The sequence below is a fragment of the Suillus plorans genome, assembly GCF_016647745.1.
Source record: "Suillus plorans strain S12 chromosome Unknown HD556scaffold_1, whole genome shotgun sequence".
In the NCBI taxonomy this organism is placed as follows: Eukaryota; Fungi; Basidiomycota; class Agaricomycetes; order Boletales; family Suillaceae; genus Suillus; species Suillus plorans.
Window position 1 is genome coordinate 2,046,220 of NW_024537385.1, and position 17,287 is coordinate 2,063,506.

Below are 17,287 nucleotides of genomic sequence, written 5' to 3' on the forward strand. Positions count from 1 at the left end.
AATCTATTAAGGCTGAGATTCTTTATTGTGCTTATTCAAGTGATTGTCAGAGTCAAAATATATTTCTCTTGAACTAAGCAGGTTTGTAATCTGTATAATGATGTGTCTTTTGCATTAACTTGTGATTCATCACATTCCACCATTTTGGATTTCATAGAATAAAAATGTTGTTATTGGCGGGTTTTAAACCTGCACAGTTGAAGAGAAACAGATTTTAAATCTGGTGACAACTTGACCAAGACCAATGAAGATCAATGTCTGAGATGCTGTCTATGAGCAAATATTCAAGACACGTTCTTGGAGAAAAAATGCGACATTTGACAAGATTCAAACTTGTTGCACTCTGATGGAAACAGATTTTGATTCTGTTATGACAGCCACTTAGCTGAGGACAACTGTGATCAGCTTGCAAGCAAATTGACCATGAGCAAATTTTTCAAGGTGTGTTTTCATAGAAAATAAATTTTATCACTGGCAGGTTTCGAACCTGCACAGTCCAAGAGAAAGAGATTTTGACTCTAATAATCGCTTGGCAAATTCATCTCCAGCAGGTTTTGAACCCACACAAGCAGATTTAGATTCTGTTGTATCAACTGCTTGGCTAAGACTAGTTAGCTACACTCCCAATGAACCCATTCAGAAGCGACTTACATACTTTTGCCTATTTGCTGCGCTTCCAACTTGCTTCTGCGCGCTGAGAACACACTGAGAATTACTTACATAGCACCATGTATCTTTTGACTCTAAACAACTTTCCACCACCATCTTGCATATTGTGGGACTCACAGTTAGGGGTCCGCAGGGGTAAACCCGCGGGTGTCGAGAGAGCAACCCACACCTGTACCCCTCTGCTACCCATACCCATGCACCCATGGGTACCTAAGGGTACGGGTCTCTACACAGGTATGCCACGGGTCGAGCGTCTTGTGGGTATACTCATACCCACGATACAATTCATATGTAGGTAACAACAAAAGTCAGTAGTATAAGTACCTAGTCCAATATGATACTATCCCACCCATCATCAAGTGCCTCGTCGTCGCCGTTGACATCAGGTAGGCTAGAAACAGACTGAATGTCAGTATCCTTCACCAATCCTAGCTGGCTCCACAGCCTGACACAAAGGAGTGCGTGCGTCGACTGTGTGGAGAGACTGTTTCAGACATGCGAGAGAAGTAGCCGTCCACGGCTGAAAATACGCTCGACGTCAACAGATGTTGCTGGTATAACAAATGTTAGAGAATATTGACTGCACAGAGATACAAACATACCTGGAATGGTGAGGTAGTCTAACGCCATTCAAGAGAGTCGTGGATAAGTCTTCTGGTGCCCATGCCACCATGCTAATGGGTCCATAACATCCTCAGTATCCATGTTGAGATAGTTGTTGAGTTCCTCAACTGAAGCAGTGCACTTGGGATGGGTGAGCATGAGTAGGGAGTCGAAAATATTCATAGAGTCATTGTTGGGTTGTGAGGCCACTACCCATACCCATACCCTCAAGTACCCCTACCCACGACCCACAGGGGTTACCCATACCCCTGCTGAGCCCTACTCACAGTCTAAAATACACTATAACTGCTATTTGACACTGAGCGCTTGAAAGCACCTAAGTGCAGAATGTCGCACTATTGTCTAAATACTTCTGCTTTATCTCAGAACTTCCTCAGGTCATTAGAATCAAACTTGAAAGTTTGATGTGTAATCTGCTCTTTTTATTCAACCAAGTTGAGACCTTTGGAGAGAATTAAATTGTTCTTGCGCTTATTGTCCCAAGTTTGCATCAAGAATACTTGCATTTGCCTCTGGTAATTTTTTAGTGAAAAAGATTCCTAATTCGTGCTAAGAACTGACAAAATGCAGATAAATGTGCCTTGAGGGTTCATTGGAAGTGAATCTGACTGGTCTTAGCCAAGCAGTCAATACAACAGAATCTAAATCTATTTGTGTGGGTTCAAAACCTACCAAAGATTAAGTTGTCAAGTGATCGCCAGAGTCAAAATCTGTTTTTCTTGGACTGTGCAGGTTTAAAACCTGCCAAAGATAATTTTCATTTTCTATAAAAATGCACCTTAACATATGCTCATGGCCGGTTTGCTTACAAGCTCATCAGAGTTGTGTTTAGCCAAGTGGTCGTCATAACAGAATTAACATCTGTTTTCATTGAAGTGCAACAGGTTTGAAACTTGTTGAATGTTGCATTTTTTCTATTAGAACATGCCTTGAATATTTGCTCATAGACAGCATCCCAGACGCTGATCTTCATTGGTCTCAGTCTTATTCCATGAAATCACATCTTGATATTTCCTCATGAATGATATACATATGTTTTTGTTGTTTTTTCCTGTTAGAACACACCTCGACATGGACTCATGTATGCTTTCCTGAGAGCACCATCTTGCTGGTGGTGTGATTTCATAAAAAAAAAAAGGTATCATTGGCAGGGTTCAAACCTGCACAGTCCAAGAGAAACAGATTTTGGCTCTGATAATCACTTGCAATTTCATCTTTAGCAGGCTTTGAACCCACACAGACAGATTTGGATTCTGTCATATCAACTGCTTGGCTAAGACCAGTTAGATGCACTCCCAATGTGCCCATTCAGAAGTGAATACTCGAGATACATTTATCTACATTTTGTCAGTTCTAATATTAATTTCCAACATCCCCCTTAAGTCCAATCATATGTGATCCTTCCATTATCGGTTGTCACTCATGACCCAGTTGTAAAGAATGAGTTTATTGGAAGTGCATCTCACTGATCTTAGCCAAGCAGTTGATACAACAGAATCTAAATCTGTCTGTGTGAGTTCAAAACCTGCTAAAGATTGAGTTATCAAGTGATCACCAGAGTCAAAATTTGTGTCTCTTGGAATGTGCAGGTTTGAAACCTGCCAACAATCAATTTTATTTTCTATAAAAACACACCTTGACATCATCTCATGAATGGTTTTATCAAAAACTCGACTCAACTGATGTTAGCCATTTCATTGCCACAATAGATTCAAAATCTGTTTCCATTGAAGTCTGCAGGTTTGAGACCTGTCGAGCGACATGTTTTTTCTATTAGAACATGTCTTGAATATCAATATCTGCTCATAGACGGCATCTCAAACATTGATTGATCTTCATTAGTCTTAGTCAAGTTGTCACTAGAGTCAAAATCTGTTTCTCTCGAACTGTAACTGTGCGGGTTTAAAACCTACCAATGATAACATTTTTATTTTCATTGTATGAAATCACACCTTCACATTTCCACACAAATGTATAGCAAGAAAACACTGATGATCTCAAGCTTGATTGACATTGCTATTGGTTTTATGCATCCTTTGTTGCTAGGTGAATGCGAGTATTTTTGACACAGAGTTCAATATATGACCAAAATCTTGATGCAAACTTGGAAGGATGAGCATAAGAACAATCTAATTCTTTCTAAAGGTCTTGACTCTGTTGAAGAAGAAGAAGAAGGGCAGATTACACATCAAACTTGCAAGTTTGATCCTAATGACCTTGTTAAGACCATGCACAGAGGGTAGGACTGATTCCAAGGAGCTTGGCTTCAGCTCATGCGCTGCGCCCCTTACCTGAGTATGTGCCCTTAACTTCAGAATGAAGTCTGGAGAAAGTCCAGTGAAGTCCAAAGGATTTCCGGAGAAGCGTGGGAAACTTCGGAAGGACTTTCCGGATGAGTGCGAGAAACTTCCAGATGAGTGCGGGAAAGTTCCGGAAATTACGATGGAGTTTCATCCTGACGGGGATATGTGTAATGGCTACTCAGGACTTGTCCTGAGTAGAAGCAAACAGAGGAAAGACTGCAAGGGCAAAGTCCGAAGCAGAATAGGTCCGGAGGACCACGGGAAAGTTCCGGAGGAACTTCCGGAAACTTGGAGGATCGGAGGAATGGTGGATCAGAGGAGCGGAGGAGTGGAGCTCCGGCCTAGGGAATTCCTCCCTAGGCCTGAGATGGATAATTACTAAGTCGGAGGACTAGAACTGTTACGAGGACTTAGGGTGAAGGCTAGTGCGAGGACTAATATGTGTAATATTCAGACTGAGGAAGTATAGAGACTTTACAGGGTTTATATACTACAAAGAACATAACGGAGAATCAGTCAGCGCAGTCCGAAGCTATGCGAGGCTGTGGATGGAGGGTATAGAAAAGTCAAACACTAGTCTATCGGAAAATAGTAAATGAAGACGGAGATGAAGACATAGGAAAATAAAGCCGGAAATGAAACGAGGTACGGAAAATGAGTAAGTCTAACTCGAGAAGGAACGTACAAAGGGAAAAGGCACAGAAGATAGATGCGGGTCGAATCTGGATGTTTGGAAGTCCAGAGACAGGTGATTACCATAAGGGGATGGGCGCTGATTTAAGGTTTGAGTTCGGACATGACAGATAGGTCAGATCCGGAGATCCGGAGATGTGGATATCAGATCTGGCGTCCAGATATCAGATGCAGGAGTACAGGGATCTGGACAGATAGAGGATTGGGTCTGGAGACATGGACAGGAGGTCTGGAGGTCCGGATGAGGCATGGGAACGTCGTCGGATGTTGGTCCAGAATGCGGGATATGACAGACCTGGGGAATGAGGAAAAATACAAATATATCAAGGCTGAGATTGTGCCTTGAGGATTTACTTTTGAATGAGTTCATTGAAAGTGCATTCAACTAGTCTTAGCCAAGCTGTCATATCCCGCGTTCCGGACCCGGACCTATCACACTCATCATTTCCAGATTTCCGGATCTGGCCGACTTCTATGTATCGTCCGGATCCGACCCGCGTCTAACTTCCGTGCCTTATCCCTTTGGTATTTCCCTTATCAGTTAGTACGCTTTATTTTCCGTCCCTTATTCATTTCCGTCTTCATTTTACTAAGTTCCGATAGACTAGTGATAGTCGTCCCATATGTTTTCTTCATAGCTTTACATAGCTTCGCACTGCACTTACTGTTCTCCGTTATGTCCTCAGTAGTATATAAACCCCTGTACAATCTCTGTAGTTTCCTCAGTTCGAATATCATCTTAGACTCTGCTCATCCTCTCCTCCGTCCGACTTGAGTTTCTCTCTTGTCGACCTCCGCTCGTCTTAGGATTGACTCCTATAGACTTGTCACCTCCGCCTCTACCTTTGGTAGTCCTCCGCTGTTTCCTTTCTAGTTCGGACTTCGTCCGGATTAGTCTTATCTCTTGTTTCCGAACGTCCGCCGGAATTCCCATGCATCGGACATCGTTCGACAGCCTTTGGAAGTTAGGGGCACGTACTCGGGTAAGAGGCGCAGTGCACGAGCTGAAGCCAAGCCCTTCGGATCCGACCCTTGAGCGCGTTCTTAACACAAGCAGTTAGTACAACAGAATCTAAATCTGTCTGTGTTGGTTCAAAACCTGCTAAAGGTAAAATTGTCAAGTGATCGCCACAGTCAAAATCTGTTTCTCTTGGAATGTGCAGGTTTGAAACCTGCCAATGATGAATTTTATTTTCTATGAAAACATACTTTGAAATTTGCTCATGGTCGGTTGGCTCGCAAGATTATCAAAGTTGTCTTTAGCCATGTGACTGTCATAACAGAGTCATGCTCGTCCTTTGTCCTTCCATTACATGTCCATTCAGTTCATTGGTGCATATTTCTATTCTATTTCTGTGAATTCGGACAGTAATGCTGGTGCTATGCGCACACATTCTGTAATGCTATGTCATGGACCCTTATATTACATATTATCATGCACTCGCTTTGCTTTCGTGCTTAACATGACTGACATAGTTCATGTATGTTTTTCTCTCTTGACAAATTAACTGCCACAGATATTCAAGACATGTTCTGATAGAAAAAATGTGTCGCTCGACAGGTTTCAAACCTGTAGACTTCAATGGAAACAGATTTTGAATCTGTGGCAGCAATGACATGACTAACATCAGTTGAGTTGAGCTTTTGAGAAAACCAATCGTGAGACAATGTCAAGATGTGTTTTCATAGAAAATAAATTTTATTATTGGCAGGTTTCAAACCTGCAGTTTCCAAGAGAAACAGATTTTGACTCTGGTGATCACTTGACAATATCATCTTTAGCAGGTTTTGAACCCACACAGACAGATTTAGATTCTGTTGTATCAACTGCTTGGCTAAGATCAGTGAGATGCAGTTCCAATAAACTCATTCAGAAGTGAACCCTCAAGGCAGTTCTTTCAATAGTATGGTCACCATGATTGATTCTTTTATTCTACTCTTATCACAAAAGACATCAGACTTCTTCTGAGGCTCTTCACTTCAAGACCTGTTTATCTAGCAATTGCTCTAAAAAAGTGCTGATGGCAGACCACCATGGTGGGCCCATGATGTTTGTGATGTCTTGGTATTAACGTCTGAGCCACAAGCAACAAATGACAATGGAAGGATCACACATGATTGGACTCAAGAAGGATGCTGAAAATTAATATTGGAACTGACAAAATGCAGATAAACGTATCTTGAGGATTCACTTCTGAATGGGTTCATTGGAGTTAAATCCAATTGCTCTCAGCAAAGCGGTCAATGTGACAGAATCTAAATCTGTCAGTGTGGGTTCAAAACCCGCCAAAGATGAAATTATCAAGTGATTACCAGAGTTAAAATCTGTTTCTCTTGGACTGTGCAGGTTTGAAACCTGCCAGTGATAACATTTTATTTTATGAAATCACACCTTGACATTTCCTCATGAATAATATATGGTTTTTTTTTTTTCTGTTTCATTTTCCTGTTAGAACACACCTTGACATTGTGGCTCACCCTCCCAAACATCTGCTTTATATGGTGTTTGTGGATGCACTTTTCTGTGTCCAAGAACACCTCTGGGCTCCATGTGACATGGCTCCGCATCCTGAGCACAAATGCCTCAAATCATGCTTTGGGGTTGTATAGCTTTCATCCCACTGCCACACGGTACAAATGTATTTTCTATCTTTGATCCACAAGGCTTTGTTGATGCTCTCTGAGAAAACTTCATGCTGTCCAAAAGCACTCACTGCTTAAGAGGGTCAGGAAAGTGATGCTAGCGGTGTGATCGTAGTGCTGACCAAAACTGAATGTGCATCTCAACACAGTCCTCAGGCCAATCATGACCACAGACAGATTTCTTCAAAGGTCTTGACTTGGTTGAAGAAGAAGAAGAGCAGATTATACATCAAACTTTCAAGTGTGATCCTAGGGTGCACTGTATTTGAGACCTGCTCTTCTCTCACTTTTTGAAAGTGTTGTATTGCAGTCTGTATTCAATTCATCTGTTCAGCTGAGGGAAAACATTGTGAGTGACAGGGAACGGTAGACTTGCCTTGCAGATTCACTTTTGAATGTTTTCTTTAAGCATGCATTCAAATGGTGTTAGTCAAGCAGTTGCTACAACAGAATCAAAATCTGTTTCAAATCTGCATGTGTGGGTTCAAAACCCGCTAAAAATGAAATTCACAGTGATTATCAGAGTCAAAATCTGTTTCTCTTGGACCGTGCAGGTTTGAAACCTGCCAATGATAAAAAAAATTCATGTTTTTTCAATGAAACCACACCTTGACATATGCTCATGGTCGGTTTGCTTGCAAGCTGATCAATCTTGTCTTTAGCCAAGTGGTTGTCGCAACAGAATCAAAATCTGTTTCTATTGGAATGCGACAGGTTTAAAACCTGTTGAATGTCACATTTTTTCTATGAGAACGTGCCTTGAATGTTGGCTCATAGACGGTATCTCAGACATTGATCTTCATTGGTCTTAGTCAAGTTGTTGCCAGAGTTAAAATCTGTGTCTCTTGAACTTTGCAGATTTGAAACCTGCTGATGATGATATTTTTATTCTATGAAATTAAACCCCTGATATGGATAGTTTCCTTCAAAACCCATCATAAATGCTCTTTTCCATATCATAGCCACAATATATTCAAAATATGTTTCAATCAAAGCCTACAGGTTTGAAATCAGTCAAATGACACATTTTTTCATGTTGCAACATGCTCAATTGAATATTTGCTCATGGACGGTTTCTCAGACTTTGATCTTCATTGTTGCTAGTTCAGAAGTTATGAAAGTCGAAATCTGATTTTCCTGGACTGAGCAGGTCAAAAACATGTATTACTCAGCGTATTTCAAGCATGCAAAGTCCATGATAAACAGACTTTAATTCTGTTGTAACAACCACTTGGCTAAGACTGGTTATAATGAGTTTTTGAGACAACCATCCATGAGCAAATGTTGGAGGTATATTTCAATGAACAAAAACAATGTAATTAAATAGGTTTCAAACCTGCTTAGTCCAGGACAATCAGATTTTAAATTCATTATGGCAATAACATGACTAAGACCATTTAAGATGAGTTTTTGAGAAAACTCTTCGAAAGGAAATGTCAAGGTGTGATTTCATAGGATAAAAATATTATCATTAGCAGGTTTCAAACCTGCACAGTTCAAAGAGAAACAGATTTTGATTCTGGCGACAACTCAGCTAAGACTGATGAAGATAAGTGTCTGAGATACTGTCTATGATTCAATATTCAAGGCATTTTTTTATAGAAAAAAATGTGATGTTTCACTGGTTTCAAACCTGTTGCACTCCAATAGAAACAGATTTTGATTCTGTTATGACAACCACTTGGCTAAACACTAGTCTCAGCGGCTTTAAAGCAAACCGACCATGAGCACATGTCAAGGTGTGTTTTCATAGAAAATGAATTTTATCATTGGCAGGTTTCAAACCTGCACGGTCCAAGAGAAACAGATTTTAACTCTGGTGATCACTTGATAATTTCATCTTTGGTGGTGTTAAGACCATGCACAAAGGGTAGGACTGATTCCAAGGGGCTTGGCTTCAGCTCGTGCGCTGCACCCCTTACCCGAGTATGTGCCCTTAACTTCAGAATGAAGTCTGGAGAAAGTCCAGTGAAGTCCAATGGACTTCCGGAGAAGCGTGGGAAACTTTGGAAGGACTTTCCGGACGAGTGTGAGAAACTTCCGGATGAGTGCGGGAAAGTTCCGGAGGAACTTCCGGAAATTACGATGGAGTTTCGTCCTGACGGGGATATGTGTAATGGCTACTCAGGACTTGTCCTGAGTAGAAGCAAACAGAGGAAAGGCTGCAAGGACAAAGTCCGAAGCAGAATAGGTCCGGAGGACCGCGGGAAAGTTCCGGAGGAACTTCCGGAAACTTGGAGGATTGGAGGAATGGTGGATTGGAGGGTCGGAGGAGCGGAGGAGCGGAGGAGCGGAGGAGCGGAGGAGCGGAGCTCCGGCCTAGGGAATTCCTCCCTAAGCCTGAGATGGATGATTACTAAGTCGGAGGAATAGAACTGTTACGAGGACTTAGTGTGAAGACTAGTGCGAGGTCTAATATGTGTATGATATTCAGACTGGGGAAGTACAAAGATTCTACAGAGTTTATATACTACAGAGGACTTAATGGAGAGTCAGTCAGCACAGTCCGAAGCTATGCGAGGCTGTGGACGGAGGATGTAGAAAAGTCAAACACTAGTCTATCGGAAAATAGTAAATGAAGACGGAGATGAAGACATAGGAAAATAAAGCCGGAAATGAAACGAGGTATGGAAAATGAGGAAGTTTAAATCAAGAAGGAACATACAAAGGGATAAGGCACGGAAGATAGACGTGGGTCGGATCCGGAAGATAGACCTGGGTCGGATCCGGATGTTCAGAAGTCCAGAGACAGGTGATTACCATAAGGGGATGGGCGCTGATTTAAGGTTTGGGTTCGGACATGACAGATAGGTCGGATCCGGAGATCCGGAGATGTGGATATCAGATCTGGTGTCCGGATATCAGATGCAGGAGTACAGGGATCCGGACGGATAGAGGATTGGGTCTGGAGACATGGACAGGAGATCCGGAGGTCCGGATGAGGCGTGGGAATGTCGTCGGATGTTGGTCCGGAATGCGGGATATGACACTGTCCATGGTATTGAGGATGACCTGGAATCCAGTCTGTACGTCATTCTGTGGACAGCATTGATCTACAGGGAGAGCCACATGACTGTCATTGACTGGACACAATTCATTATGCAGATCTTTGATGCTCATTCATTGGTGGGATCTGGAGGATGTGCAAAATTGAATTGGCTTGTTGTGAGAACAGATTTTCCGCAGGATATATTTGTCGACTGTAAACTGCTTGACAACCTTGTCCTTGAACTGGCCCAGTTCTTCTTGCATTGGTACTCCATCATCACCCCTGAGGCACAGAAGAAACTTGTATGATTAGAAGATAATAGATGTTGCAGAAAGCTGTGTGCTGGAGTCTGCTGCATACCAGAAGGAGACGGGTATGGAGATCCTGCACTCACATGAGGCCATCATCAATATTTACGACAAGCACTTTGAGTCATCTGACTGGCCTGACAATGATGTGGCCATCCTGCAAAAACTTGTCAATCAGACATTATTTATTCATGAAGTCACAGGACACATCCATACAGTGTAGAGACTCATGCCTCTCATTGTGTGATATGGCAGTTTTCACTAGGGAGTACATGGCATGAACTTGTAGCATCACTCTGCATGCTATCCGCAGCTATTCTTATACAAGGCACAGCTTTCCCACGCTTCACGATGTATATGCGCGCGCGCTTTCCCGCGCTTGAGCGCTCTATAGCGCCAGCCACCTGGAAGCATCCATCCACTGTCCACCAAGCTCTCTAGTGCATATATTTTCATTTCTCTTATTTGCATATTGTTCCACCTTTATCTTTATCATGGACCCTTACTTACATATATCTTTACATACCTTACTCGGTAGCACTTCGGCTCTGCATGACAGCGCTTAGGCACCATATATAAGTGCCAGTAGTACATACCAGAAGGTAGTTTAGAACCCCCATGTTCACACTACACAACTGAGCTTAGTTGGAATCCCTCCCTAGAAAGTAGCACTTACATCTCATATCTCTATATACACGCATGCACTTTCCTGCGCCTCGCGCGCGCCTGCACTTTTCCGCGCTTCACATCAGCCAACCAGTAGCGCCTTCAGCGCCTACTACTAGATCTTTGCTGCTGTCATATCCCGTATTCCGGACCTACATCCGACAGTGTTCCTATGCCTCATCCGGACCTTCGGACGCACTATCCATGTCCCTAGTCCTCTATCCGTCCAGAACCCTGCACCTCTGCACATCCACATCCGTACATCCACATCCAAATCCCTTTAGCTCCGTACATCAGACCTCCATACCTCCGCAGCTAGCCTGCATCATTCATCCTTTGTCCCATCACCCTAAAGTCATATCCCGTATATCCACACTTCTCGTCCAGATCCGATCCGATCCGATCCGATATACGATAAGCTTCTTAATTCATTTCCTGTGCATATAACATTAACACAGCCTATTCCTCTATTCGGTATTCCTTGTCGTCAGTATCTCGGTTATACTTACTACTGGTATGCTTACTGATCCATTAAACCTATGCTTCATTTCTGACTTGCGCTTGATAACTTTGCTTATGCTTCATACATAGCCTCAGACTCTTGCTTACTGATCTTTCCATTATTTCCTTAGTATATAAACTCTGGTATATGTCCTGTAGTTCCTCAGTCTGAATATCATATTACACTAGTCTTCACACTAAGTCCTTGTATCAGTTCTAGTCTTCCGACTTAGTCAATATCCATCTTAGGCCTAGGGAGAAATTCCCTAGGCCAGGACTCTGCTTATCCGATACTCCGCTCATCCACTCATCCACTCATCCGCTCATCCGCTCATCTGCTCATCCACTCATCCACTCATCTGCTCATCTGCTCATCCGATCCTCCAAAGTTTCCGGAAGTTCATCCGGATCTTTCCTGTGGTCCTCCGGACCTATTCTGCTTCGGACTTTGTCCTTGCAGCCTTTCCTCTGTTTGCTTCTACTCAGGACGTGTCCTGAGTAGCCATTATACATATCCGTATCAGGACAAAACCTTGTTGTAATTTCCGGAAGTTCCTCCAGAACTTTCCTGCACTCATCCGGAAGTTACTTGCACTTGTCTGGAAAGTCCGTCCGAAGTTGCCCGCACTTTGGATGTCCTTCGGACATCTTCGTACTTCCTCTGGACATCATTCTGAAATTAAGGGCACATACTCGGGTAAGGGGCGCAGCGCACGAGCTGAAGCCAAGCCCCTCAGAATCAGTTCTACCCTTTGTGCACGGTCTTAACAGCTGCACTCGCTTCCCCTTTAGGGTCGAACGCACTTGTTGTGTCAAGTATAGCAGACTAGGCAATGCGCGACCTTACAACATTTATAGATACAGTCAGGAGCCTCGTTTGTGCCTCGCTGTATTGTTGAACCTTCAACGGGTACAAGTCACACCACTTGGCAAGAGATGTAAGCTAGATCCTGTTGATGACATTGAAACCCTCAGCTTGGTAGCTGGCCTAGATAACCTTGTATCCTTCGGTCAATGATATTTGTCTAAGACTTTGCATATCATGTATTCATATTACACTTACCACATGTGTCAAGTTTTCTGTCTAGTACCCAGTAAAATGAAATTATGTTCAGCATGCCTCTCAAAAGTTTTTTTTTTCATTTGTCTGATGTCCGATGGGAAGACCTTGACTCAGGGTTTGTATGGTTCCCGTTCCACAGTAAGTTCAGTATTTCTTGGTGATGTATATTAATACTGATATAAAATCAGGTTCAAGGAGTGCCCCTTGCTATTCTGAAGCAAAACGGTATGCTGGACCTCCATGCATATTCCACCCAGTTTCTTCAATTGAAGAATCTCAAGGGTGCGCTGTTGACTCCATCCACCAACTGGATTTAAAATGATTCAGAACACCATGGCTGGTCCACTAAGTGCTAAATATGTCCTAGTGTTCCCTAGATCTCATAGTCATTGTTATGTTGAAAGTAGTTGGTGATAGCTTGACACCAGTCAAATATGCTTGCATATCGGACTGAAGACGCGAGTGCATTGGACTTTGAGAATGTCCACTCACAGCCTTTAAGGTCTTCTAGCCCAAGGCCATCAACATAAGTGGCAAGGCGATCGAGCTGACACAGATGCTGATGAGCATGACCGTGAAACACACTGACGAGTGAGGTATGATTGAGTTCATGTGCACGGTGCCCAAGCACACTACGACTGAGGGTGGTCTTGAACCTGCACCCTATGTTGTACCCACTACCGAGGTCCTTGCCAAATGCATCAAGGAGCTTAGAGACTACAGCCAGAGGATATTTAGCCCTAAATAATGAGTCAGTAGAAATCAAGGTAGAGTAGTGACAATACTTACTGTTCGCCACTCTGAACTATGTCTGCAATCACAAGAGAGAACCTATGGTGACAAACCACCATGAATATTCCAGATTCGTCAAAAACACCCCACATTTTTTTAGTCTTCTTGTCCTTCATGTTCTTCCACTGGCCAGCACATGGGTTATCCTGAGTTTGAGTGAATTGCAAAGAATTAGTTAAGACAACAAAAGACTTACCTCATTGTCATCTGCCAGCATGTCAACAGGCAAGTCACCAATGAAACTGTCAATGAAATCTCTTGATAAGTACCAGTCACCTCCCACAAATTGCGTAGTTGAAAGCTCGCAGGAGCACTGAGACAACACTGTGGTGTTGTCTGAATCCATGTTGCTGTCTCTGATGCGCTGCTTCAACATGTGCTTGAGAGAATCATTGCCATCTTTGGTGTAGAGCATTCTAAATCTTAAAGGGAGTTCATTAGTCAATGTGTACGTGCATGCTGGACATGCATGCTTGAGCCTCCAATCTGGATCATTATGTCCAATTGCTGCATGAACAAGGCTGTTGATATTAGTAAGCATTTGCAAGTATATATCATATGCTATTGAAAATTGCCGAGACAGATACGCACGGAATTGAACCTAAGTCAAATCAATACAATGGTATTAGTACCTGAATAGTATATGCACTCACACCTTGTAGATCATACATTGTCTTCACATATGCCTGAATTGAGAAGTGGGGATTTCATTGACATGTTATGTGATAGAATTCAACTGCCTGTACTGTAATTCCAGTAGTTAGGGAGATCGGGGAGCAAGGTATGACCCCTTGATGAACAAGGGCTGAGGCAATGAATGTGTCTATCGGGAATATGTTCAAAGAAATATTCTCAGCGTCTAAAGTGTGTGTCAGCAAAACAGGTGCAGATCATTAATAGAACCTATGTACAGAACAGGTCCACAACCCTTATTGTAATAGTCCCTGCGACTTCCTCGTCTGAAGACACACTTCTGTCACATGCAAAGAAGCTTCAATTCCCATCACGGTTCTCAAATTGCCAAGTCATCAACGCCTTCCCTAATGCTGATATCTGCTTGTCAAAGGCTTCAGTGCAACACCTCATCCTGTCATGTCTGGTCCTAAAATCATGCTGATGAGAGCACGACCTTGTTTGATTTCTAGTAATATTTTAGTAAGTATTTCTACATGTGATAGTGCTAGTTGACTTACTGATTCCAAAAGTTGCCCAAAACTTTGCGGGTGAGTTCATGAAACTCTCCACCTGCATGGCTAATGTCAACTGTCTTTGACCCGTCCAGGAGACCAAAATTAAAGTCATCACTGCCACCGAAATCAGTCTCTTCTGGATGATGCTCCCAAAGTGCTTTGAGCGCATGTTTCTCTTCGGAGGTCAGCACTATGTAAGTACTCCATCAGTGTCCAAGTCAAGAATATTCTAAAAAAAACATTCTTACCTGCTAGGCGAGCCTTTTTGGGAGTACCCACACTGGCAGCATGCTGGGTGATTTTCTTCAGCCCAAGGACTTCACTCATTGGTGGAACACCATGAGCTGCAGTCTCTCAATGGGAAACCACATGCTGTATCTTCGAGGAGGTGAGTCTCATACGATTTCGAGGGTGTTTGCTCATGCTTGTGACAGCCATTAACATATTATTGATTTGATGTGAAACAGAGCCTTACCTGTCAACACCTGCACATGACTGTGCAGGTCAAGAGGAGACTTAGAATTCTATCTGGACAAGTGTGAATATGAACCACGAACCTCATCAATTGCAAGGTATGTACTGATATTGTGTTTCTTCATTTTCAGATTACTGAGCATGTTTAGGTCTGCAACAGCCAAGATCACTAGTCACTTGCACCTGGATGAACAAAAAGATGCAGATTGTTTCACAGCACATAACTACTTGAACAAAAACCATGCGGGAGTTTACAGAAACTGAGACTGAGACTGAGAAAATTCGCACCATGGACACCGAGGCAAAACAGGTGATCACAGGTCCAGTAAGTTCTTCTTCTCATTATGTTGGAACTATAATCTAACCTTGCAATAGTCCAATCTCCCAATCTTAAATTCACATATCAAAGTGCAGGTGCAAGGCATGCCAGAATGACCCTCTTCTCCAGCATCCAAATCTACTTCGGTTTCCTCTGAGACGGCCACATTCTTTGTAGATAGTGCAGTAGCATCTCCTCTGACGCCTACTTCCTCCCATTCCAGTGATGAGTTGTGGGCCCAAGTCGAGGACTTGTCAGACTTATTGGCGCTAGTGGACAGGATAGAGTTGCATGATAGCAGTGTTTGAGGGTAAAGCTAATTGCATACTGCGATCTCTATGTACTTACTTTGTCCATCTGAATGTTGGGAATTTGATCGCATGTCTCTTACTACTTGTCACAGCTCAGAGGGACTGAAATGCAGAAAATAGTAGTATATATGCAGAAAACAATTACACAAATGAATACATGAGTGTATCTTTGCAGTTTGGAGAGAGGAAGCAGCACTTGTTGTGTTTGCATGCAATTGAGTAACAATTGAGTATAGTTGTGCACCAAATCACTGAAAGATTCACAATGTCGTTTGTGCAATTCATAATTCAAGTTAAGTGAATTCTTATGTCCCAACACTAAAACACATCCTTGTTTTCTTGGTTCCACTGCAAATGATCGATAAAGTTCATTGAATTTCACTACCAGTTGGACAACTCAATCAACATCAACATGATGAAACCCAAGTAGAAATTGTGTATCATGGTGAACTCGTTTGCTATGTCATTCACTATATATGTTGTTCTATATGTATATATATTCACTCACTTCAAGCCTTTCCATTCGACATATGATTGGGGAGGAAGAATTTTTATAACATACTAGATATGGCTAGATACTATGATAATACTGTACTTCAGAAAGTTTGCTCAAAGGGACTGCAGGGGCATACTCATCAAGCTTGAGCTCAAAAAAAAACACCTCCACAAGAACTACTGACAACAAGTCATATATCTAAATATAAGTATCTTTCACCTGCTTGGACCCCTTATTTGGCAGATGGTGCACGAGAAGCTGAAGGTCACGCAGTATCACCCAACCCTCTCAGACATGGTCCTCACACTGAGAGAAGAACTTGTCTGTGGCCCTCCGCCCTTTCTCCTGCACACACAAAAGTATGTGATGGAAGTTCTTCGCCCATGTAGCTGCAGGGCCCCATTCAGTTTGCCACCCAGTGATCAATGTATGTATGTCGGAGATCTTGGAGAGGGATATGAGAGCTTTGAGTTGCACTGTCATTGAGATGTGATGATGGGTATCATCATCCTGGTCTGGTAAAGACTCTGGAGAAGATGTCCACCTATCACTAGCCTCTGAGATTGGCGCCTGCAGGTCCTTTTGCTGGTGTTTCCTGTCAGGATTCTGTTAGCGATCACAATACAGTGTTAGTTGAGCAATGAAGTACCTAGCACGATTCCTGACCATCTGATAAGTCACAAAAGGTGACAAGCATGATAGAAAAACTCACCGCTGCAAACATACTCGTGCCTTTTCACGTTGGATTTCATGGATACTGGTAATAACTTGATGATCAAGTATGATAATTAAGTTCAAAGACTTGCTTGGGCTTTGAAAGCCAGCGGTGCATTGCCTCATGCTGCCTTTACAATGCCATCAATACTAAAGGAATAAGCGGAATTTAGTACAAATTTCCGGTGTAACGAGACAACAATTGCTGGACACTACTCAAAGTAAGTAACCAGCAATATAAAATGTTGTGGTCTTGCACAGCCTAGTCTGCTATACTTGTAGACAAGTATGTTCGACCCGAGGGGTTAGCTATCTGGTGTTAGTCTGTAAGTAGTGAAATGATAAGTGATCAAAAGTCTGAGCACAGGAAACAAAGTCCGAAGATATAATCACAAGTCCGATGCCAAAGTGTCGGTGTAGGTTTACAACTCAGTGTGGTGCTATAGGCTCCAAACCAATATCTTTATGTTGTAGGTCGTCCAACACCTAGTCTGCTATACTTGTGGGACAAGTGCGTTTGACCCTAAAGGGG

General features: G+C 42.6%; 1 protein-coding gene and 1 pseudogene across 2 annotated transcripts; one reads left to right on the forward strand and one right to left on the reverse strand.

Moving 5' to 3' along the window:
* Window positions 1-6,512: 6,512 nt before the first annotated feature.
* Window positions 6,513-6,587, forward strand: HD556DRAFT_t2 (annotated as a pseudogene). Its single transcript has one exon. The product of its transcript is annotated as a tRNA-OTHER (tRNA).
* A 6,245-nt stretch (window positions 6,588-12,832) lies between these two features.
* Window positions 12,833-13,367, reverse strand: HD556DRAFT_1428439 (uncharacterized protein; the record flags this gene model as incomplete). Its single annotated transcript, XM_041304711.1, has 2 exons — window positions 12,833-13,199; window positions 13,249-13,367. 2 exons carry the CDS (start codon window positions 13,365-13,367, stop codon window positions 12,833-12,835), a joined length of 486 nt encoding a protein of 161 aa, XP_041168032.1.
* Between the last annotated feature and the right edge of the window lie 3,920 nt (window positions 13,368-17,287).